Raw genomic sequence first — 24,427 nt, 5'->3', positions numbered from 1 at the left:
TACAGGCAGCACAGAGGAAGATTAAAGGCATGACTCCTGATGGCCTTAGAGCTGCTGCCATTAGTGGTATGCATGCTGAGAACTTAGAAGCTCCAGTTCTGGAAGGCTCGAAGCAGTGATACCATTAAGAAATTAAAGGAGTGAGATACCACTGCATTGCAGCAGCCCAGGGGAACTGGGATCATAGCAAGAGAATCTGCTCCTGTTTAGTTTTAGGACTGGCACTTTTGCTTGTCTCTATTTACCAACAACAGCACTATGAGCACAGCTGTCAACAGCAACTCCTCTTACTTTCTTGTTTATCTAAAGCCTAAATCTTTCCCAGAACATGTGTTAAGACAGACTTGATATACAACAGGAGAACCTCTGGCAGCATCTCCGTGATCAGTACTAGCTCATAGCAAAGAAATCCAGTGTGTTGCTGGGGTTTGATGTGGCTTTAATCTGTGATTGTCACATTGGAGTTGCAGATTTTTTAATGCATGTGTGTATCTTAAGCACTTTAGCACTTGCAGGCTGTTCTCAGGCATGTGAATATGCTGCTGCTTGTGTTTGTAGGATGCACAGGGATCATCCACTGGTCTGCCTGGCTCCACGCCGTGACTGAGGGAGTGGTGAAGGTTAACTGAGCAGACTGGCACTTGGTGGAACAAAGCCAGGAGGAGCTTGCAGCTCTCTCGGGGTGGAAAGATAGGCTTAGCGAGGCGCTGTGCCTGGCACTGCTTGAAGCTAGAGGAATGCAGAGCGTTTAGCAGCATCAACAGAGCCCTGCTGCTGCTGGAAAGACGTTCCACAGGGAGGGGGGTGGGTTTGTCACAGCTCAAACCTTGCCTGCTGCAACAGTATAGTTAGTAGAAGTCTTCTCAAGCAGTTCAGGTCAAAACGGTTCTATCAGAGGGAACTACAGCAGTTGGTTATCTGTTCTTTATCTCTGACTTGCAGCTGTGAAGGGAGCGAGTGTGACTGTGGACCCTGGAAAAGGCAGTTAAGAAACTGTCCCTGATTCTGCTCTCCCTTAGGATACATCTGGAAGATGCTGTCGGGCAGGGGCTAGGGGATCCTGAGCAGCCAGCTCAGTCATTACAAAACTAAGGCAATCCTTCATTTCCTTTATCACTGCACAGTAGTTTTCCCAGTGATTTACATCACAGCTTATCTCATGCACTGGGTGGGGAGGCTGTGCAAGCCATTCAAGGAGAATTTATTTTCACTTGTTACACTTCTGGGAGCGTGGAGTGAGAAAATGAAACAGTAGAATAGGAAGAGGGTGCTAAGCATGAGATCTGCAGCAACTGCTTCCCCTACCCTCTTTGCCTAACTGGAAATGACAAAAGTGCTTAGCAAATTAAATGAACACACAGTGGTGTGCTTTCTTCCCCCACCTTTGTCAGACCATCACACCAAGTATGCAAGCCAGCTCTCCTGGCAATCCATCTCCTGTGTCGTGGGTTCCTGAGATTGTATCACACCCTTCCTTCACTTCTTCCAGGGCTTCCTGTGAAGTGCTTCCTGCAACTCCAAATGTCCTTATCCTCAACGACTTCACTGGCTGTATGCCTACCCCACAAGCCACTTATGTCCCACATATCCTCCACTGCCTGATGTTGCCGTGCCTTCTGCTGCTGCAGTGTATGCCCCTAGGACTGCTGAGAACTGCTGCTGCTGCCTAGAGCAGCCTACATCTAAGCCTAAATGGGATCCAGAAATGAAGTTGCCTGATGTTTTGGGTTTTTTTTTGCTTTAGATGAAGTTAAACTTGAGTTCAATCACAACTTTTTTCAGCTCCTGCTTGCAGTCCTCCCCTTCCTTCAGAGGCTAAGCAGGGAAAATTGGGCTTTTCTCTGAGAATTCAGCCTTCTCTGATCTCGGGAGAGCCATGAGGCAGATGCATGTCCCCAGACCACTGCCCTACTTGTCTGGCAGCAGAAAGATTGGGGACTTTCTAGGGTACTAGTGTGCCCCCTTTTGTGTTTCATAAAGTCATAGAACAGTTTGGGTTGGAAAGGGACTTTGAAAGGCCATCTAGTCCAACCCTCCTGCAGTTAGCAGAGCTGCCCTTGCTGTCCCTGTCTTCAGCTAGATCAGGTGGCTCAGAGCCCTATCTAACCTGGTCTTGAGTGTTTCCACGGATGGGGCTTCTGCCACCTCTCTGGGCAAGCTGTGCCAATGTTTCACCACCCTCACTGTAAAAAAAAGTGGGGAGGGGAGAAATCTTCCTTCTATCTAGTCTAAATCTCATCTCTTTTGGTGTAAAACTGTTAGCCCTTGTCCTGTAACAATAGACCCTGCTAACAAGTCTGTCTTCATCTTATAGGCCTTCTTTTAAGTACTGAATGGCTGCAATAAAGTCTCCTTGAAGCCTTCTCCAGTCTGAACAACCCCAACTGTCTCTTAGCCTTTCTTCTCAGCAGATATGTTCCAGCCCTGTGATCAGTTTTGTGTCTGTTCTCTGGACTCACTCCGACAGGTCCATGTCTCTCCTGTACTGAGGGCTCCAGAGCCGGACACTACTCCAGCTGGGGTCTTACCAGAGCAGAACAGAGCAGCAGAACCACCTCTCACTTTGCTGGACACGATTCTGTTGATGCAGCCCAGCATACGGTTGGCCTTGTGGGCTGCGAGTACACACTGCCAGCCCATGTCCAGCTTCTTGCCCACCAGTGATCTCAAGTCGTCCTCTGCAAGGCTGCTCTCGATCCCTTTATCCTTCAGCCTGGGTTGCTCCCACCTTGCACTTGGCCTTGTTGCCCCTCATGAGGCTCACAGGGGCCCACTTCTCAGACCTGTGCAGGTCCCTTAGGGCGGCATCGCACCCCGCAGGCGCCGCACCGCCCCGCTCAGCTCGGTGCCACCCGCAGACCTGCTGAGGGTGCTCTCCAGCCCGCTCCCCACGGCAGAGGCGAGGCTGCTGAGCCCCAGTTTCCTACCTGCCCTCGCCGGCTGCTCGGGACCGGCTCTGCCACTCGCTTGCCAGCCCACCCCTCCCTCTGCTCCAGCCTGCCGTGGGGAGCGAGCCAGCCCCGGCGGGGGACGGCGCAAGTCCCGGGGCCCGGACAGAGGCCGGGGCTGCCCCGGGCCCCGCCTCTCCGTGCCCGCCCTCCCGGGGAAGCCTCGCCCCTGCCAGCCGTGCGCCGCCCCTGGGCTCGCCGCGGCGGCGGTTGGAGCGGCCGCCCCGATGTCGGGCCCACGGGGCGCTCTGCAAGCCTGGTGCCGCCGGCAGTGCGAGGGCTACCGCGGCGTGGAGATCCGCGACCTCAGCGCGTCCTTCCGCGATGGCCTGGCCTTCTGCGCTATCCTCCACCGGCACCGGCCCGACCTCCTGTGAGTGGCAGCGGCGGCGGTGCAGGCCGCGCGGCACCGTCCTCGCCCGCCGCCCCGGACGGGGCGCTCCGGGGCCCGGCTCTGGACCGCGGTCGCGGGGGGCAGGAGGAGTGTTAGGGGCGGACCTTTGGAGTGCGAAGACGTGTCCGTTTCTGGAGAGTCTGGGCCGTCCGTGCCGCTTTGCAGCTCTCCCGGGGTCTGCCGGGGCAGGCGAGGGCTCGCAGGGAGGCGCCGTAGGAAGCGGCTCCGGTCTGTCCGGTATGGAGGCACAGCATCTTCCTCCGAGCGGGCGGGGAGTGGGGGTGTTTGGACCAGAGGGCACCCCAGTGGCGCTGTCGCCTCCTGAAGTGATTTGGTACCGGGATGAAGGTTGCCATGTCTCGGTGAGTGACCTTCTGACCCGGGCTCAGAGACCCGTCAAGGTCAGAGTTGGCAGGAGCTGAGTGGTTTAAGGCTGAGCAGAGCACGGAGGTGGGCTAGGTCTGGCCTCAAGCTGGCATACTGGTACTGCCATACACCCAGCAGGGAGGAGTCCTTGTTAGGAAGGAGGCAGGGCACCATATCTGGCCTGTGGGGATGTTTTCCCCCCATGAGAAGTGGACATTCCCTCTTCCCCAGCACCAGAGGCCTGCCCGGCACAGGGATGACCCCGACTGCCAAAAGCAGCCGCTCTGAAACATGCAGAGCCCTGCAGGTCACTTCTTGCATTTGCTTCCAGCTTGTTTGCTGTGAACGCTGCAGCAGAAGCAGGAGGTAGCAGCTACCAGCTGAGATACCGAGCCTTGCTAGCCTTCCGTGGCAGCCTTCCGTTCACAGCGTGGATCGGAGAGGAGTGTGTGTTTCAGGCAGCAGCCAGTGAGTTTGGGATTGCTTGGAGGCACAGAGTCAGGCTGGAGAAACTGGCTGAGCCACTGGAAGGAATCTGCCCCAACCTGCCACCATAACTGCATGCCCCACGCTGCTGGGAATCTGCCTTCCTTCTACTCTGATCTTTGGGAGCCGTCGCAATGCAGGTAGACGTTGCCCCACCTTGCCATGCCTGCAGTGTGCATCTGCTCCTCGCCTGTCACGTTCTGCTCTGGGAATGGTGCCTCTTCCTCTGAGGTTGCCTGAATTGACCAAATTCACTTTTCTGAGCTGGCCCTGGGACTGTCTTTAGTCATGACAGCAGCCTCTAGCAGACAGAGACTTTCCTCTTAGGAAGGGCTGAGAAACCCAGGGCTATTTAGCCTGCAGAAACGAAGATCTTATCAGTGCTTGTAAATACCTAAAGGGAAAGTGTCAAGAAGATGGGGCCAGACTCTTTTCAGTGGTGCCCAGTGATAGGATAAGGGACAGCAGGTGCAAACTGGAACACAGGAAGTTCCATCTGAACATGAGGAAAACATCCTTTGAGGGTAACAGAGCACTGAAACAGGTTGCCCAGAGAGACTGTAGAATCTCCTTCTCTGGAGGTATTTGAGACCCACCTGGCTGTGTTCTTGGGCAGCCTGCTCTGGGTGATCCTGCTTTGGCAGGGAGGTTGAACGAGGTGATCTCCAGAGGCCCTTTCCAACCCCTGCTCTTCTTTGATTCTGGGACAGTGACTGCATTGGAGCTGCAATATCCATGAGAAACCAAAACAAGTCCCTGTGTATAGGAGTTGAAGCTGAACAGGTAGGCTAGGAACCAAACTGTTGCCTGTGTTTAAGGTGGCTGCCTCAAAACTCTCGGCATCGCATTCAGAAACCACCAACAGCTGAGATGAGTGGTGGCTTTGTATTTGGGTCTTGAGGGAGCTGTGTGATCTTGTATCCCAGTAGCTCCCAGGTGGTATGGCTTGCTCTGACCAGCTAGGATGGAGCCTCTGAACATCCAGTCACAAAGCTGCTGGAGGGGAAGAAGCAAAATTAAGGACAGGAACACTTGCAATTGCCATGTTCATGAAATGTTTTAATTGTCTGGGTTTTTTTGCTAAGTGACACAGTAACTGGGGGCTGAAAAGCAGAGGTTCAGCAAAAGTTTACCATAAACACCACTAAAACCACCTGATGCTTTCTCAGTAACTATATTCACCATCCCATTAAGCAGCAGCCACTGCCTTTAAGTTGTTAGCGGGCTTAGATCTGCTCCTGGCAGATGTCCTAACTAAATGCTTCACAGATCTTCTGCATGAGCTATATTGTTGAGGCAAAGCCCAGGGCCTTACAAGGACATAGCATATTGTAGAAAGATTTTCAGGGGGTGGTCAGGAGAGTGGCATAATTTCATCTGATTCCAGCTTCTACAGCCTGTCCTGATTTGGAAGTGGAAAAGATCCTATCAGAGGCAGTAAATCTGATGGCTGAGGAAAAGTGGTTGCTGTGCTTTTCTTCTAAAGTGCTTTCAGTCAGCCTGGTAATGGGACCTGGCAGGGATCTGCGAGTAGGTTTCTGACCTTGAGTGGTGTTTCTTTGTGCGGGGCTCTTCTGGCCTTCTTGAGGCCATGCTGCTCCCCAGAGGCTGAAGTTGTACAGGTAAGTGATGCTGAGGACAGTTTTCCACTTGAGCTCTGTTTTCAACACAGTTGCCTTGGATGAGACAGGTGGCATTGGAGGGATGTTCCCCTGGAACTCCCTTGCAAGCACTGGAGGGTGTTTTATGGTTTTTGGAAGAGGTAGACTGTAAGTGCTCAGTGCCTGCTGAATCTGGTTAAATGTGTCTTGAGGGGTGAGAAGCATACCTACAGGACCTGTGTGTTGAACCACGAAGGTGAAAGTCCTGACTGTAGCTGCACTACTGTACTCACCTCACTTGGCTTCACTGCCTCTCGCTTCCAACTGGGGAAGTGGGAAATCTGGATTTAACCTCTGACTGCACTGCTGGCTCTGTGATCTTAAGGCGAGACATTTAATCTCTTTTCCCTTGTCAGTTAAGCTGGGAGCATCCAGCCCAACTTGACAGTGGACTGTGGGTATTAATGACTTTGTTTGCTTAGTGCTGTAGAAATCTGAAGCACTGAGTTAGTGTTTACAAGGCACTTCCTGCAGCTTAGTGAAGTAAAAGCATCTTTCTGCATCCCAAGCCATGCAGTGTCCCTGGGGCTCAGGGGAGGTTCTTGGCACTTAGAGGAGAGAAGAGTAAGAGAGCATGGCACATGCCTTTCAAGTGCTGAGAGAGATGGAGGCTTGAGGAAAACAGGAGATGAGAGCCATGTGTTAGAAACACAGCTTTGTGTCCCTAGAGCTGTGGGTTCAGTTACAGGCCAGCATCACAAATCCCATTTGTTCCTGCCCCTGTACTGCCTGTGTTTCCCTGACAAGACCTGGAAGGCCAAAGGGCTTATTATGCAGTAGTGCTGTTAAAGTGCTCATGATTTATACTTGAGGAATCCAGGAATTTGCTCTGGTTTTAGCTGCACCACATACCCTTCCCCCTTCCCTGGGTCTCCTGTGCTCCCTGGCAGCTGCCCTAAAGCCTGGAGTGCACAGTGGCTCTGCATGTATCTAATTAGGTAAGTGCCTGGGATGTTATTTGCATGGATATATTACTTCAGGATATGGTAGGACGCTGGGGTTTGCTGAGTCAAGACAGTTGTTCAGCTGGGCCAGCCGGAGTCTCACCTGTTCTTACATCCCACCCCGTGGACTGGAATGTCTTCAGGAGAGGAGCCTGAACAGGGCTGGCTGAAAGGCTGCTGAGATCAGGGCAATGAAATAATGTGACATGCAGCCACATGCCATAGAGCCATGAGGTGGCAAGTTCTGGCCTTTCTGCAGAGAAGGCAGTGTAGAGAGAGGAAAGAGGTACATCCGGGATGACTTTCCCTGAGCCTGCTCCTTTCAGGTTGGTAGAGGGAATGTGCCTGGAGCCACAGGGATGCAGGAATTCCATGTGACAGAGTAGCATGTGGGAGTCCTCATGTTAGGAGTGATGGAGGTCCCTACAGTCCTTCTTGGCTTGTTGAGAGGGGGAGATGGAAAATGCAGCAGAGAGGAGCTGAATAAACTGTGGTCTCCTGAGCATTGTACTGATGGGCTTCAACATCTCGGGTAAGAGCTGAGAGTCTGCAATCCTATGTTAATGGAAACAAATTCCCTTGCTGCTAAGTAGCCTCTCCTGTTACCTCTTGAGCTTCACATCCTCTCTGCTAGCATCCACTTTTCCCAGGCAGATTTACCTTGGTTTACTAAACCAGCTTTGATTCACCAGAAATGGAATGGACATGATGTTTTGTATGTCAGAAAAGACTCTCCCAGCCCAAGCCACCAAGGAGTCTTCGAGCTTCCAGCTGCACCACTCCCATATCCTGCAAGTGAGGGCATTCGAAATGAAGGTCACGAATGTTTGGAGGGCAGCTGATACATCAGACTTTGCTGTCATCGTTTCTCCTGTGTTCCCAAACTGGTGTTTTCTTTAAAAAGAAGAAGAAGAAGGGGGGGGGGGGGAAAGGCACAAATTAAACAGCAGCACACAGCAAGGTTAAAGAAGTTCTCCAGGAATAAAAAAAAAAAAAAGGAAAAAACATCTCCCAGTGGAAACTAGTCATAAATCCAAAACCACCACTGGTTTTCACGTCAGAGTGAAAGCCGCGGCTGAAGCCTTTTCTCTCCAGCATGCAGGGAGGGAGCAGTTGCAGCATTTTGTACAAGCTGAGTTCCGTGCAGAATGTGCATGAGCTTTGGGGAAGGTGCTTGACTCGGAGCTGAACATGCAGCCCTCCTTTGGCGTGTCTGCTGCGTGTGCTCCGGCGGCTGCAGGAGCGGCTCTGGTTTCATCTCTCTGGGAGGAAGCAGCAGCAGCAGCCCCTGGCTTTTGAAGGGAGGAAATGTGGGTTTGGTGGCGCAGGCAGACGGGAAAACCTGCCTGAGCCCGCCGCGGGCTTCCTCTGCAGCGCTGGGAAAGGCGTGCGAGGGGCTTCGAGAAGGGGCCGCCTGAGTCGCTGTTACAGGAAAAGGCAATAAAATCCAGAGGGGGGCGGAGGAAGGGAGGCTCCTGCAGCCCTTCCCCGTGGGCGCAGGGCAGAGGATTCACCGTCTCACCGACAGCTGAGTAGCACCTTTGGTGTGGCGGACTTGCTCCGCCCCGCTAACTTGAATTGTCTTTCTGACTTGAGATCCCAAGCTTTGTCACCTCTCTCTGGTCCACTGCGGTGGTTTTTCCCGGCCCTGAACTTCCCTGGGCTGTGTCCTCCCCAGTGAATCCAGCTCACAGGCACACCGAGCTGCTGCATGAGGGTTTTGTGGTGACAAAGCTGAGATCCTTGGCAGGAAGGGGCTGCAGTCATTTAGCGTGGTGCTGTTTTCACACATTATACCCACACACAGATGTGAGCAGCAGAACTAAATCCTTCCTGTGCTTCTCCCCCTCCACTGAAAACCTGCAGACTTCTTTAACCCTCTATCCTCTGCTCCCCTGACAAAAGCTGGCTTGTCAATCCCTGTGACCAGGCTGATTCAATCACCTGAAGGGATCCAGGGGAGCAGGTGAGATGCCACAAGGCACACGAATTGGGAACTCCTAGGGTTCCTCTCTGTGCCCTGATCTCCTTGCATTCAGCAAGCTGCCTTGCTTGCTGGCAGGCTGTGGCAGAGGACAGTCTGCTGGATACTGCAAGTGTTGGGGGGCAAGTGAGGAGAGAAATGCAGGTTAAGACTTTTCTGTGTTGCCCCAAATCCTGGGTGACCTCTAATCCCTTAAGCTGGTACGAGGAGGTTTGTCTAAGGTCTCTCATGGAAGGGAGAGATCTAGCACAGGCAGCTTTGTCTGTCCTCCTGCTGTGGTGCTGGTGGCCTTGGAGGGGCAAGTTTAGGATGATGTTGTGCAGCCTTCAGTGCAGCTGTGTCTGGTGATATCGGAACATGGCACTGATATTCCTGCAGCCTTTAATCACGAGCACAGAAGTGGATAACAAGAGACAAGAATGACATTTTCATTTCCTGGTCACCACCCATTTGGGACTGCCTTTTTATCCTTTGGTTTCTTTGCACCTTTACAGTCTGAAATCTGCTTTGCCAAGGTTTTGTTTATGTAAGGTCTTACATGTTGAGTTGTTAGAAGGTCAGCCATCCTTGAGAACCTGTGTGTGGTGGCATTGGGTGCTTTTCCTCTGCGCCTCCTGTAGCTTTTTTATGCTTTCTCTTTTCAGAGACTTTGATTCTCTCTCCAAGGATGATGTCTACGAGAATAACCGCTTGGTAAGTCTCAGTTAGGCAGTGCACAGAAGGAAGAAGGGACGTGAGAATGACTTGATGGAGGTTATGCAGTGTGGGAGGACTTTGTGATGGTGGTGAAGGTGTTAGAAGAATCTGTGTAAGTAATAGGCAAGAGCTTCTCTGGAAGCATCAGGGAAACATGAGCTTCCAGCCTGATCCAGTTCTTCTAGTGAAGAGAAGATGCCTATCCTCATGGCTGCCAGTCCTCAAGTGAAGATTAAAATGGTGCAGTTTTGGTGTCAGCTGTTACAGACCTGCAGACAATGGAAGCAGGAAACTGATTTTACTCCAGGCAGGGGCAGAGATCATAGTGGACCTAGGCTGGTCTGCAGCATTTCCCTCCTGCTTCGAACAGCTGAAGCCAACAGCTGAAACCGGCAGTGGGGAATGGGGAGATGCCCAACCTCAGAAGCTTGGAGTAGGACAGAGAAGCAATAGCTTTAGGACTAGAACAGAGCAGCTGAAGACCTTATTGCTACAAGCTGTGTCTAATCGTCTGTAGAGAGATATGGGCCATCACCTTCCCAAGATGATTTTTGCTAGTTGTTGGAGTTTTCAGGATTGGGCATTCCAGTTGGATCCTGGCCATGCACTTTCTTGGATCGATTGGCTGCTTTCAGCCATTAGTAGCTACCTCTTCCCATTCCCAAGCAATGGGTTCCTTGTCCTGTTAGTGACCCCTAAGCTGGAGTTTCTTTTTGCTCCCTGCTGCTTGCAGCCTTGTGTTCAGCAAGGCTCAGTCCAGAGAAACAGCTTAAAGTCAGACTGAACAGAGCTGGGTGTCCACAGGAGACGTTTTACACTCCCAGTTCCTGCAGATAGTTCACTTATTTCTCAGTTCCTTTAAATCCCACATCCTGCACAGCATTTTTTGCCTCAGAGACCACAGCCTTCAGTATTCACCCACACCCTGCACCATTCAGTGCCCACATCACTCTCCTCCCCTCCCGACTCGCTTTCTCTTCAGGCCCTTCTGTAGCTTCTCATCCCTCCTGCTTTGGACATCAGCATGGGTACACTGCCCTTGGCACAGCAGTGGCATGGACAGCAGATCACCAGTAATGCACATACACCATGAAGTGGGAAGCTCTCAAACAGCTGTTTTCATCCTTCACTCCTTCCTTTCAGTTGTAGGATCTGTGTGCTTGTTGCAGTAATGTCCTTGTCATTTCTGCTTGCTGAGATACAGAAATACACTGAAGTGGCTTGTGCCTGGCAGGCTGCTGGCTGTTGAGCTGAGGTGGCTGTGGAAACTAGGGCTGGGGGAAGATGTGACACCCCAAAGCATGAACAGATGGGCAGGGCCAGTGTTTGTGTGGGGTGAGCGTTTGGAGTGGCTGAGGACAGTGCTCAGGAGAGATGCTGTTTGCCCGTGCTGCCAGCCTTAGGCCCTTCACGGTGCCAGCCAAGGCTCTGCCCCTCTTGTGTGAGGGCCACTAGTGGTGTGCCCATTTCACAGGCTCAAAATACACAGATTTTTTTTTCACATGAAAACTGAGACCTCTCAGGAGTTCTTCCTGTCCCTGTGCAGCAGCTGAATGCCAGACCCCTCAGGTGGCAGCTACAGGGGTACAGGCAGGTGAAATGACTCAGAGGAGAGGACAGCTGTAGCAGTTCCTTCCCTTCTAACACTACCTTTCCAAACAAGCAACACGTCTGGGAGCCTCTGTCTGTCAGAGATGCCATTCTCCAGGGTCTTTTCGACTTGGCTATCTCTGTTATGTTTCAGAAAGCATCGGTTTTCTCTCCTTAATGCCTTTCTCTGCTGTCTGTGCAGGCCTTTGAGTTGGCAGAGCGGGAGCTGGGCATCCCAGCCCTGCTAGATCCCAACGACATGGTCTCCATGAAAGTCCCTGACTGCCTCAGCATCATGACTTACGTGTCTCAGTATTACAACCATTTCAACAACCCCAGCCAAGGTGAGTGTTCTCGCACCCCTCTGGCTGCCCGTATGCCCCTACGTGAGTGCAAGCAGACCCAGCCATACTTTGCGCTTCCTCCTGCCTATGGGAGCCATGTGTGTTCGTGAGGAAGAGGAAGGAGAGTGCAGTACCTGCCTCTCCTGGCTCTTGCTGCTGGTGAGGAGGGCCTGGAAGAGGGAGTAGGGCAGGGCGGGATTTCACCAGCAGCGGGGAGTGATTTAACAGCTCAGGCTGTGGAAAGAGGAACGCCTTGTGTCTCCTCCCTCCCCGCCGCGTTCCTGCCGCTTGGGTTGGGCCACCGCCTCTGGTGCTTATCAGACCCCTTTGTGAGCTGCTTTAACCCACTGAAATAGGAGAAAGCTTGACAAGCATCCTGCCTACCGCAGCTACTTTGCTTCACGCCGGTAAGTGCGAAGCGGCTGGAGGACCTGGAGGACGGAGGGAGGGGAGCCAGGGTGGAGTGTCTCAGATCAGCAGTGCAACCTGAGCCGGGTGCTGCTCTGAGACAGCTCCTCTGGGCGTCCCTCCTGGGTGGAGACAAGGGCTCCAGCTCTGCTCCTGCTCGGCTCTGCAGCCACGGCGTCAGAGAAGTCTCCTCCACGTGCATGTACTTCTCCAGGGATGCTGGCCTCCTAGCCAAGGACTCCTGCCGGGGACGGGTGTGTGAGTGCCAGATGGGCAAGGGACACTTAAAGACCTGGAAGCCCAGGGGCACAGTGGGTCACAGTACAGCAGCAGCTACCCAGAGTGCTCTGGGCTTTAGGCATTGCTAGAGGAGTCGATTACAAGGAAGCCAGACAGCATTTGAGGAGTAAATCAAATCCCAGTGAGAGGCTGGTAGCCCTGGGCCACAGAAGGGGATCTGCAGCAGGGTCAGGCTCTCTGGCAGCCTCACAGCTGACCCGTTATTAGATTGTGTTTGTCTCTTCCGCCTAAAATAGGCACTGAAGTGTCAGGAACGGCAACTCCCGTCCTGTGTCACAAGGATGGATGATTTCTTTTTTCTTCCCCTCCCCTTCCCCCACACGGCTGGTGTGAGTCACTGCTCCTCTCAGTGCCTGATCCTCCTTGCCTTCTGCCTCCAGCCAGAGTCCCTCCGCCTATGAAGCACCCAGCTGCTGCCTCCTCGCCTCCTCTGCTGTCCCACAAGAAGCCCGTGTCTGTCAGCGAGAGCTCCCCCCCACCGCAGGTACATCGTTTCATCATTCAAAGGCAGCCTGAGGCAGCTGGGACAAGATGGGAAATTGCCCAGCAGAGTGGGATGGATCTTTGCAGGGGACTAGCTGTGTCTTTCTGGGTGGGAGGGGGGTTTGAGATTTGGTGCTCTGGGGGATCCAGCCAAGGGAGTGATTTCTCTCTAGGAGTCTGGGCTGAAATGTGTCCATGCTAGGCAAGAATTTGGGTGGATGGGTGGTTCCTTGAGCTACCCAGGGCACAGCCACCATTCTTCTTATAGAAGGATAACCCTGTGGATGAGGAAGGAATAGGAATGTGGGATTAGAAGAGCAGAAAAGAGGCCTATTTCTTTCTTGACCCTTTATTCCAGGTTTTAGCTGACGTCCAGGATGGCACATTGTTCAAAGAGAAGGGCTTCCTCTTGCAGGTTCCTGCTGCCTGGGGTTTAGATTAGTTCCTTCCATGGTCCTTAAACCCTAGACAGGGGCAAGGCATGTTTTGGAGTGCCCCTTCTAATTTGGGAAGAGGCAGCCTGCCTGTGCCTGGGCTCAGGGACAGCTGTTCTGTGCATTATCGGCCCCTGAGGTCAGCCCCTGAGCTGTGCCACAGGCACTCAGCAATGGGACTCGCAGATCAGCTGCTCTTGGAGAAGCTCATGGCCCCCACCCTGAGCTCCCTGTGCGTTGTGTGTCAGGACGATGCCCCCTCGGCGCCGCCGGAGCAGCCCCCGCGCCCCGCGCTCAGCAGCACCTGCGCAGCCTGCCGGCAGCACGTCCACCTGGTCCAGCGCTACCTGGCTGAGGGAAAACTCTACCACCGGCAGTGCTTTAGGTATGTCGTGGCCAGGCCTGATAGGTGACCACTCTCCTTGGCACACTGGAGGTGTGTGGCCAGCTGCACCCCATCTTTGTGTGTCCCTGTCCATGGGCAGCGTGGAGCATCAACAACAGTGTCCGAAATGGTCCTGAAGAGAGTCTGCTTGCCTGCCAGGCCCCTGTCCCAGAGGTCAGGCTAGGGCCTTGTGCCCATCCTGTGCTGCTTGCCTTCCCTGCTTTCCTGCTCTTTCCCACTTCCCTGACTTGGGATCCCAGCCTCTTATGCTTCTCCCACCCCAAATAACCAGGATTCTCTGCCTCCCTGCCACCTGCCAATGTGGAGCACCCTCCACCACATTCCAGTGAGGTCTAAGCTAGGGCATCATGCTACAGACCTCCTTCCACCTACAGTCCACATCCCCAACTGGATATACAGGCTCCCAAGCTGCCTGGGGTGATGCTGAGCTCTCAAGGGAGCATGTGGAGAGCTGCAGATTGTTACCAAACTGAGGAAAGAGGGATTAGACGTCAGCAATTCTGTGGTTTACTCTCCAGGTGCAGGTCCTTACCTGCACACCTGTGAAGTCATTGCTTTCTCTGAACTGTTGATGAAAGGGTGAGATATCTCCCATGGGCCACAGGACAAGAGCTGGCATCTGAAGGCAGAAATACTGAGCCACTCAGAAGATGCAGGAGGCCTCATTCACCTGTGTGAACAGTTTCTGCCTAAGCTGACCAAGGATGTGTCATAGCAACAGTACTGCAGGAGAGGAGCTGAGCTGGGGCCCATCAAGCTTTCCATCTGCTCCTGGGGCAAAAGCAGGAGCTTCGGGGTGCAGGTGCAGCATTGATCATGGGCCTGATATAGGAGAGGTGCCATGTCTGCCTTGGCACAGCTAATGGCCCTTCAAACTCAGCAGTGAGATTTCCTGTAATTTCATCCCAAGTGTTTTGCTTCCTTATGTCCCCCCCACCCCCTGCTGATTTATGAACACAATTTGGCTAGGAACTTCCTGTGGCAGCATTTTTTTGTGGGTTCACAGGGATAAAACCAAAGCAAACCTCTTTATTCCCTTGTCCCAACTTGCCAGCTCTTCATTTCATCATGCCTCTTCTCTCTACAGCCTCTGTGTCCTAACACTTCTGCTCTACATTTCATAGGAAATCCCAGTCAGCTGGAGATGAGGAGCAGAATCCTTCCCATAAATAATCAGCTTGCAGTGTAGGGCAGCCAGCTGCTGTCAGTGCCAGCTGTTTGGACAAGAAGGAACAAGCTTGGTTTTCGTGGGAGTGCTCGATCAGCCCCTTGCCCTTGGCTCTGTGTCATGCATGCTATCCACCTCCCTTCCCAGGTGGAAAAGGGCTGACTTGGTTGTCAGTGCTGTGTGTTACACCTGCACCTGCAGGGCTGTTGTTAGGGAGAATTCAAAGGCTCAGCAGGGAAAGAGTGGATGATCCAAGGAAACGTGGCAGACAGTGAAGGACAGGGAAGCTGTTAGCCTAGTTTCAGCAGGCAAGGCAGAGTGCAAGAGTGTCTCATTCCCTTGGCCTTCCAGCCAAATGACATGACCCTGGTGGGGTCTGTGGTCAACACCAGCAAGGGTGAGTGTGAGACCAAGCCAGGCTTCTGTGCTGCTGTTTTGATTTAATATTCAGAGTCGGGGTGGGGGGTGTTTCCTTTCCACCCATCCCCTCCCAAATGCATCTGATGGTTCTTTAACCTGCCTGGATTCTTGGCTCCCACAAGGAAGGCTTCAGCTTCTTTGTGCCAGTTCTGAACCAACTGTTCCCCAATTCCAATTTGTACTCCCTATTTCATACCTGGGAATGGTTAATCCCTCTCCCACCTCCCAGGGCCATGTGCAATCTTGCACTCTCTCTGCTGTCCCCTAGCAGCCACATCTCTTCCAGGAAGACTGTGGGTTTCTACTTTTCCAAGTCTGGAGACCATGCCATATCCCGGTGCCAAGTGTTGTCCTTCCACATCTATTAAATCCTTTCAGTTGAAGGTGGAACTCAAATGTGCACAGTATTTGAGTTGTAAACTCCCTCTGGGTTTGTGCATTGGCATGATGATGTTTCAGTCTTCCTCTCCTTTCCTGAATGACTTTTCCAAAACCACACTAGGATTTAATAGCAGAGGTGGGAACTAACTGCACAGCCCTGCAAGGATCTCTCCCTTCTCTGAGGGACAGGACAGCATCCTCATCTCACAGGCTGTTCTCTTCTCGTTGGCAGATGTAAGGAGTGCTCCAGCACACTGCTCCCTGGGTCATACAAGCCTGGGTCAGAGGCAGGGACTTTTGTCTGCACACAACATCGTGGTAAATTGGCCATGAGTGGGAAGGCGGAGAAGAGGCCCAGTCCAGACCAACTGTCACCAGAGCTGAGAACTGGAACTGGGGCTGGCAGTGTGGGTGAGGATACCCTCTCCACAGGAGCAGAGGTGGGGCAGGACAGCAGCGACTCCCTGGAAGGCGCAGCAGAACCTCATGTTCCTGCAGAGGGGCTGGCTGGCCCAGCACAGAAGGATGGCACACCCAGCATGGCAGAGACAGCAGTGCCCCCTGCTCATGCAGGCAGTGTGGCACCCATCTCCCAAACTCCTCCCAGGCCTCCTCTTCCCAGCAAGCCCACCCTGCTCATCCAGGAAAAAAACAGCTCACTGGAAGGACAGCTCAGAGACACACGGCCCACTCCTGCCCCAAGGAGGACCACTGATGCATCAGCCCTGTCCTCTCCAACATCTCAGCCTGTCCCCCGGCCCAGATCCACTCTCCAGGGTGAGAGCAGTGAGTGTGGGTCCAGCATGGTGAACGGTAAGAGCACCACTGGGTGGTCTCAAGGGTTACTCTTCGCCTCCCCAGCAGCTGAAATGGTCAGCTGTAGGTTGGATGAATTTTGTTCCTTCTCTGTATCCTGACATCCTCTGCCTCCAAATACATCTCGTGGTCATACCTGGAGCCTTCGATTGCCAGCCATCCCCATCACAGGGAGATCAGTGCTAGGTTCTGCACCTGCCTGCTCCCATACATTTCTCCAGAGCTCTCCGGGGGTGCTGCCAGCTTTGAGGGAAGGTGGCAGTGCTGGAGCAGTTTGCCCATGTGGGGACAGAGGAGCACAACAGCTCTCCAAGTGCAGCTTCCAGGGTGGGGTGGGGAGAAGAAAAGATAAGGGGGTTGTTTGGGGCTGAGTGACTGTGAGAGAAACACCATGATGTCTTCAGAGAGTGGGGATATGCAGGAAGTGCTTTGTGTTGATTTAACCTCTTTATTTATGTCCTTTTGGTGTTGTGACAGTCTGACCCTTTGTCTTTTTAGGTAGGGTACCTGAACCCAGCCCCCCAGTCCCAAAACCCCGAGGGAGACCCTGCTCTGCTGATCGGTAGGTCTGCTCCTCTGATCAGTAGGTCCTTCTGTTCACAGGTCACGTAGTGAGGTGGGGCTGTGGGGTTGGCTCAGCTGTGGTCTCCTCTTGCACCTCTATCAGTCCCTGCTCTCAGGATATAGGCTATGATCAGGTCCCTTCCCATATCTAACAGGTGCCAGCCCAGTATAATCAGTCTGACAGTGTTTGTCTCCACCTCTCTGTATTTCCCAGGGTTTGTAAAGAGTTTGGGAACTTCAGAAAGGTGTTTCTGTGGCACACGCAGACTGCCTTCCCTAACAGCCCCACTCGTGGGTGCTGAGAAGGGGACACTTGTCCTCATTGTGGGGAGCTTGTCCTGGGAAAGATCCAGTACAGGGACATCATGAGTGCCTGGCAGCAACCTTTATGCTTCCTGAGCTCTTGCCCAGGAGCCTGCTGGGGTTGCTCGTGGGCAGAGGCTGCACAAGCACCCTGCATTCGCAGTGGCCAAGGAACAGGTGGGTGCGGCAAGTGACAGCTGGTTTCCTGGTGAGCAGTGGTTCACTGAGCAGCCCTCTGGGCTGTGCTCCCAGAGGAGCAGCAGTGCTTCCAGTGGCAGGAGGTAGCAGGGCAGTCCGTCCCTGGGACGCGTGGATGGCAAGGTGATAAGCAGACCTCTGATGTGTGAGAAGTATGACCACACTCCACATGCAGCTTGCAGGGCAGAGCTGGGTCTGGTCAGGGTGTCAGGGAGAGAACAGCTCTGCCCTTAAAGCTCAGTCTTCAATGCTGCTGAACAGATGGAGGCTGTAACTTGCAGCTGTGCCCAGAAAGCATGGCAGGGTGCATTTCCCTCAGGTCTGCCCACAGAGCATGAGGCACCATGTGTCTGGGAGAGACTAGGGCCACGCTTGGATGAGAAAGCTGCTTCTGCATGGAAGATTTACCTGCTCCATCTGTCCTTTCCTCTGAGGGCTAGGTCTGTCTCCTGTGCCTTGCTGTCCCAACTTGTCTCTTTTGCCTGCCACCTCAAACTTTCTTTCTACTCTCCTAGTGCTGGAACTGTTGTGAGAGCCAAGGACCCACCATGGATGGCCCTAGTGCAAACAGAGCCCAAGAAGAAGCCAGCTCCTCCTCCACCAGGCAGTAGCCATGAGACTCTGAGTAGGACTACAGAGGAAGAGGATGGAGAGGAGGTAGAGAAAGTCAGGAATGAGAACAGGTTTGATGCCACAGAGGCCAAATCCTACAATCCATTTGAGGAGGATGATGAGGAGGAAGAGGAGAGTGCTGCTGCCCAAAAGAGCACACCTGAGCAGGAGCAGAGTGAGACTGCTGCCAAGCCTCTTCACCCCTGGTATGGCATCACTCCCACCAGCAGCCCAAAGGTGAAGAAGCGGCCAGCTCCACGAGCCCCCAGTGCTTCCCCTCTAGGTGAGCTTCCCCACACCACATTACACCTCCTCTGCAGCCCCCGTGCAGCCCCTTGGAGGCTTCCCCTTCCCTATTTCCTCCGGATCACTCTGGCAGACCAGGCCTTAATGCAGTAATGGTTGTGCTAGGACTGTTGCTAGCCATGTCCTTTCTACCCACCGGAGTAGAACATTTGCAGACAAGACATTTGCACTGGAGAGTCCCTTCTGTCTTCTCTGAAGACAGACAGACACTGATTCCCTTTGCACTCGCCCCTGTCTCCAGTATGTACCACACTCCCTTTCTCTCCTGGCTGCCCCACTCTGAGCTCTCCCTTTGTTTTGCAGCCCACCACCCCATCTCCAGGCAGTCACACTCTGAGCCATCATCCTCCACCCCATCTCCAGCCCTCAGTCTTGAGAGCATCAACTCTGAGAGTTCAGCCAAGGTTCTGGGTGACGCTGATGAGACTTCAGTGCCCAAAAGCTCTTCTGAGCCTACTGTCCACACACCAACGGCCGCCAAGACCTCTAGCGCTGACACGCCACTGGCCAGCGTCTCCTCCAGCGAAAGCCCTGCTGCCCCAGCCAGCCTCTCCACCACCTCCTCCTCCTCCAGCGAGCTGGCCAACTTCAGTGGGGAGCTGCAGCCTAGCACCCAACACACTGGCAGGAGCGTCTCCACCAGCAGCTTGAAGACTAGCCCCAGCCGTCTGTCTGTCAAGCCTCCTGCTGGGGCTAGCCCTACACCCATCCTCTTGGCGTCAGATGGTGGTGCTGGAAGCCCTAAGACACCTTCCTCACCCAAGCCGCAGCTGAAGGTGAGATGGTGACCTTCCTCCCGTGCACATTAGGGGGATTTTCCTCTCCATCCATCACTATCCTGATGATACTCTGATACGTGACAGTAGGGAAGCTGAGTCCCTTAGGACAAGCCCCTAAGGCTTGCCCCTTAGGTTTGTTGTGTGAACCCTTAGAAGCAAGCCTCAGGTGTAAGCCTGTTAAGCGGTGACTGTGCTTGTACTTTACCTGCCCCATGTGCCAGAGAAAAGGCAAGATGTGGTCAGAGCAAATGGGAAGAGATCTGTGAAGAGAAGTATTTCAGCATGCTTGTTGGAAGCAGGGCAGCCGATGCCAGACGGGAACATGGCTGTTCTTAGCTTTGTGGCCGTGCTGCCAGTGCCATGTTTCTCCTTCGGGAGGGTATGGAGCTGCCCTGTCTGCTCAGTCCCTGATGTTGGGTTGCCATATCCCTTCCCTTTCCCAGATCCTCTTTTATGTCTTTTCGTGCCTTCCTCTCCAGTCTTCCTGCAAAGAGAACCCTTTCAACAGGAAGCCATCACCTGCGGCCTCCCCCTCTGCAAAGAAACCCCCGAAGGGCTCCAAGCCAGTGCGTCCTCCTGCACCGGGTCACGGCTTCCCGCTCATCAAGCGCAAGGTAAGAGCGCCCTTGGGAGCAGGGACCAAAAAGCAGCTCTGTACTATCCCACAGGACCATAGCCATCTACGTGCACCCCATTGATGAATGTAGGGATTGCAGAGGTGGCTAGACCCCACTGATGGCCTCTCTTTGCTCCAGCGCAGAGTAGGGATTTCAGATCCGTGCTTATGTGGAGTGTTCTGTTGTCCTCCCTCTTGATGTGGACCAGACTTAGTTACCCCTAAACACTAGAGGCTGATGGTAATAGAATTCTCTGCCTTTTGGTTTGGCAGGTGCAGACAGATCAGTACATACCTGAGGAAGACATCTATGGGGAGATGGATGCTATTGAGCACCAGCTGGATCAGCTGGAGCACCGTGGTGTAGCCTTGGAGGAAAAGCTTCGCAGTGCTGAGAATGGTAGGTGGAGTGGGCTGTCTGTGGGTGTGGGGCAGGTCAGAACTTAGGCTTGTTTGGTGCCCAGCCAAGGTGATAGCAGTGGTGACTTCCTGCCTGCTAATCCTGGTGTTGGAAAACCACAAGGGACTGTGCTAGCCTCCAAGAATGGGCACAGCTATACCCTGGACATGGAGATTTCCCTAGAGTGGAAACAGGTGGGAGAAGAGATAAGGTCTTTCTGGGGCTCAGGAACAGACTGAGGTTGGATTTCATCTAGCCTAGTAGCCCTCTTCTGGCTTGGCAGAGGGTGTTGGGATTCTGCAGAGTTGAGGATGGCTTTGACTCGTACTTTGTTTGGCAGACAGCCCTGAGGACAGCCTGCTGGTGGACTGGTTCAAGCTCATCCATGAGAAGCACATGCTGGTGCGCCACGAATCAGAGCTCATCTACATGTAAGCATGTGAGGGTATGTGGGGGGAGGCACTAACATGCTTGCAGGGAGCCCTGTCTTAGCCCTCCTGAAATCATGCTCCCAGGTAGGAGCCTGGCATGGCCTGCTTGTGTGGAGAAGGCAGGCAAAGGCAGCAAGCAGACAACTGTATCCAAACCCACTCAGAACTGACTTACTGATAGTCACCAGAGTCCCTGCATAAGGAAGGCCTTGACAGCCAAGTCTGCTGGTACTTGGATCCCTGGCCCTTTGGCTATAAGAGGCTGAGAAGATCAGCTCACAGTGGTTCTTTTCAAGCTCCCCATTGTGCCTTGCCATGATACTCTGCCTCTGCAGCCTTGCAGTGGTTCCTGACAGTGCCCCTTCCCTTGCAGCTTCAAGCAACAGAACCTGGAGCAGCGGCAGTCGGACGTGGAGTACGAGCTGCGGTGCCTCCTCAACAAGCCAGGTAAAGCTGCAGCCTGAGTGCAGTTACTCCCGTTTTCTTTTGGGCTTCATCTCTGCTCTCTCTTGGTGAATCTCAGGCAAAAAGAGAGAGATCTTTAGGGATGCCAGTGCAGTCAGCTGGCTTTAGAACTGCTGTCACATCTCATTGCATGCCCCCAGCCTTATGCAGGGATATACTCCTTTTGTCCCCATGGGATGCCACCTGCAGGACCCTCCCTCCACAGCACTGCAGCATGGGAAGGTGGCAAGGGATCGTGCTAGGGGATTTCAGAATCATAGAATTGTTTTGGTTGGAAAAGACCTCCAAGATCCTTGAAGCCAACCATCAACCTAAGACCACCATGGCCATTAAACTGTGCCCAGGAGTGCCACATCCACATGTTTCTTGAATACTGTCTTTGTCCCAAAAGCTCCAAGTCTGAGCTCCTTCAGCTGTTGAACTTTCTGTCCTTTGGTGTTTGTCTGGGTAGAGAAAGACTGGACTGATGAGGACCGAGGGAGGGAGAAGGTGCTGATGCAGGAGCTGGTGACCATCATTGAGCAGAGGAATGCCATTGTGAACTGCCTGGACGAGGATAGGCAGAGGTGAGTGATGAGTAGGGTGGGCTGAGGGAGAGAGGAGAAGTGCAGTCCGTCTGACTCAGCACCACACAAACAGCTTGGGGGTGTCCCCTGTTGCTGATGTCTTTCCCAGGCTTCCCAGTTCTTTTCTATTCAAATGCCTTGTGTGGGAGACAGGGCAGTACTTACAGCATGTGGGATTTATCCTGCTGGTCACAAGTGTCCACAAGACAGTGATGGATCTACCCCACTGTGGCTTTGAAGTGGGAGGTTCTCTAGTTGTAAACAGTGCAGCAGCTGTTTTCAGGGCTGAGTTGCTGACCTGCTTCCCACTCTTTGTTTCAGAGAAGAGGAGGAGGATAAAATGTTGGAAGCCATGATTAAAAGAAAAGGTAAGAAACAGTTGGGAGGATGTTTGGAGTGATGTTTTCACTGCTGACCCCAGAGAGGGGCAGCACAGGCTGTGTGCAGGAGGAGAGATTGACTCTGTTCTGTGTAGGCTCTGGAGCCTTTCCTGTAGGGCCACTACAGTCTGGGGCACAGTCGTGCTGCACACTCCTGTTACCACAGGAAGAAGTGCATTCAGTAGAAGGCTTCGATTCCTGGCTCTCCCCTTTGCCCCTGTTGTTGCGTGTGTACAGCCATCGACATCCTGCAGTAACTCCTTCTGTTTGCAACCCCAGAGTTCCACAAGGAGACGGAGACCGAGAGCAAGAAGAAAGGCAAATTCAAGCCCATGAAGGTGCTTAAGCTGCTGGGCAACAAGCATGACTCCAAGAGCAAGTCACCCAAGGAGAAAAGCTAGAGCAGGGCAAACACCAGCAGTGGGAGGGATGTGCTCCCTGACTGCCCTGGCCCTGCTGCAGCTGGCTGGGACACCTGCCAGGAATGGGAGCTTGTTTCCCTCTGCTCCCCTCACCTCTCCCCCAACACCCTCCCCAGGCACAGGAGCTGCTGCTCCGGGGAGATGCCAGCCCTCTGCTCAGAGTGGGGGAGTCCAACCAAAGCACTCCCCTTCCTGCGGCTGTGGAGGAGCCTGATCATTCCCTCCATGAAGCCTTGCTAACAAGGTGGGGAGAAGATGGATTTGCTTTTTGGATACGTCACCCCACTGCGTGTTCTTGTGATTAACTGAGAAGCAAGCCAAGGAGTTTGGTGTTTGTGGGAAAACTTGCACTAACTGCCCCCATCCCTTCTGCTTTTAACTGTGACAGTTCCATGTGCCTCCAACCTCTGCCAGGAGGGAACTGGGCCTTCCCGGCCCTCCCTGCCCACCTGCTCTTGTCCCCTTCCTGTCCCACTTCTAACTTCAGGAGAAAACTCTGGTATTAGAGCCAGGATTGTTTGAGTTTTACTTGCCTAAACTAAAATGTTAGGAAAACGCCCCTGCATCACAAGGTTCTAGAACCGAAGCCAAAAAAAAGCTGGTGCCCTACTTATTTTGAGCTGTGCCTCGAGCACCAGGGCTGGGCAGGCTCTGTTACAGGGATGAGGGGACCCAAGGGGACAGTGTACAGCTGTTAGGCTGTAGCTCACATGCCCTACTCAGGACATCTTTTTCCCCACTGCTGCTAAACACCACTGACTCTGCTGCCTTCCAGGGAAGGGAAGAACATTTCCTTTTCCAGGCAAGAGCAGAAAAGCTCAAGACTGACTCAGTGCCAGCAAGGAGCACACTAAGCTTGTGCCCCTGCTCGCCAGTGCTACTGCTGAGCGGCTGGGGAGAGAGGCACAGTCACAACTGACCTTTACTCAGCTTCATCTGTGTATACTTTAGAAGTGTGCAGGAGTTGGCTGGTTATTTTTTACACCTCCTTTACTAGATTAATTCAAATCCACTCTAAAAACCTTTTAAGGCCCTTATTTTATTTGTCTTATTTGTCATATGTGTGTGTGTGTGTGTGTGTGTGTGTACAATGGAGGAGGGAAAGGGGGTGGTGTTCTTCCAACCGTCTCTTCTTCCTTCCATTTTTGTTTCCTGCCTTCTCCTCCAAGGTGAGGAGTTATTTATTGAATTGTTGGATCAGTCTGAATTAGTTTCATGGGTGTTTGGTTGGTTAGCTGTTCATCATGCCTTCTCATTAATAAACCAGTCATAAGCAGCCCCAGGCAAACTGCTGCAGTACCTTCTAAGAACCCAACAGGCTTTAGCCAAAACACTCTTGGAGCAGTGCCTTGCAAGGTGGCTGGTGTAGCATTCTGGAAAGGGATCTTCACTTCCCAAAACCCGAGGGACTCAAGCTTCTTAATCCCAGCATTGCCTCCGTGGCTGAAAGCCAGCAAGCTCAGCCCTGCACTGGCAATACTATCCAACCTTGCCATACCACAGCAGGCTGATAAGGAGCAGTAGTGGGGAGAGGAGATCCCACAGCACAGCTCTTCTCCAAGGCGAAGCAAATCCACTTTAGAGCCTGCTGTCTTGTCACTGTTGCCAAAGGCCATGGGAATTGTTACAGCCTGCCACCCCTTGGCCCTGTGCCCAGTCAGAGCTCTGATTTGTAAAATACACTGAACTAACTCTGTGACTTCCATCCACCTGAACAAAAAATAAAAGAAACCATTGGATTTAAAACCCATCACAGTCTAGGTTTCCAGTTCCTTTGTCCTGGAGACAGGGCATGCTGCTGGGTGTTGGGGAGTAGCTGGCACAAGTGTTGCTAAGAAGCAGATGATGAGATGTTAAGGAAAATGGGAAGTGGACTTATGCTGGGATTTACATAGGAAGAGCAAGGCATCATACTTCAGCCTGCTGGAGGAGAGGTGCAGGTATGTGTGAGGTGACCAAACAGCCATTCCCAGGCTCTGCATACCATGCTTTCAGGAACCAAAACACCACAGCAGGCCTGCAGCACAGAGCAGCATGCACTGGACTGAAATCCCCTCTCCTCAATGCAGCTGTGCTCCTCAGTGTGTGCCCAGGTCAGCTGGCAGCAAGAAGTTTGCTGATGGACAATCACACTGACCTGCAGCAATGCCAGAAGC

General features: G+C 53.1%; 1 protein-coding gene across 3 annotated transcripts; it reads left to right on the top strand.

Annotated features, from left to right (window-relative positions):
- The first annotated feature begins 3,120 nt into the window (after positions 1-3,120).
- Positions 3,121-24,021, top strand: MICALL1 (MICAL like 1). 3 transcript variants are annotated; one of them, XM_064155271.1, is made up of 16 exons: positions 3,121-3,321; positions 9,428-9,476; positions 11,272-11,413; positions 12,502-12,605; positions 13,287-13,423; positions 15,646-16,226; positions 16,728-16,791; positions 17,810-18,189; positions 18,516-18,988; positions 19,471-19,605; positions 19,881-20,007; positions 20,348-20,438; positions 20,812-20,885; positions 21,355-21,469; positions 21,791-21,837; positions 22,129-24,021. In XM_064155271.1, the coding sequence occupies exons 1-16, from the start codon at positions 3,176-3,178 to the stop codon at positions 22,248-22,250; spliced, it is 2,787 nt and encodes a 928-aa protein (XP_064011341.1). In that variant the 5' UTR covers positions 3,121-3,175; the 3' UTR covers positions 22,251-24,021. The 3 variants fall into 3 exon arrangements, with proteins under 3 accessions (XP_064011341.1, XP_064011343.1, XP_064011342.1); XM_064155273.1 differs by lacking the exons at positions 3,121-3,321; positions 9,428-9,476 and having other exon boundaries at positions 11,337-11,413; positions 12,506-12,605; XM_064155272.1 differs by lacking the exons at positions 3,121-3,321; positions 9,428-9,476; positions 11,272-11,413 and adding an exon at positions 11,535-11,820.
- The last annotated feature ends 406 nt before the right edge of the window (positions 24,022-24,427 follow it).

Source organism: Pogoniulus pusillus, chromosome 15 (genome assembly GCF_015220805.1).
Source record: "Pogoniulus pusillus isolate bPogPus1 chromosome 15, bPogPus1.pri, whole genome shotgun sequence".
In the NCBI taxonomy this organism is placed as follows: Eukaryota; Metazoa; Chordata; class Aves; order Piciformes; family Lybiidae; genus Pogoniulus; species Pogoniulus pusillus.
The sequence above is the reverse complement of the archived record's forward strand: the minus strand, read 5'-3'. Positions and strand labels throughout refer to the sequence as shown.

What these genes read in the sequence shown, in the direction of transcription:
- MICALL1 (XM_064155271.1), top strand. Translation starts at nt 3,176, where the DNA reads ATGTCGGGCCCACGGGGCGCTCTGCAAGCCTGGTGCCGCCGGCAGTGC. An exon ending in CGGCACCGGCCCGACCTCCT is followed by an intron (nt 3,322 to 9,427) that starts GTGAGTGGCAGC and finishes TTCTCTTTTCAG; the next exon opens with AGACTTTGATTCTCTCTCCA. An exon ending in TCCCGCTCATCAAGCGCAAG is followed by an intron (nt 19,606 to 19,880) that starts GTAAGAGCGCCC and finishes TTGGTTTGGCAG; the next exon opens with GTGCAGACAGATCAGTACAT.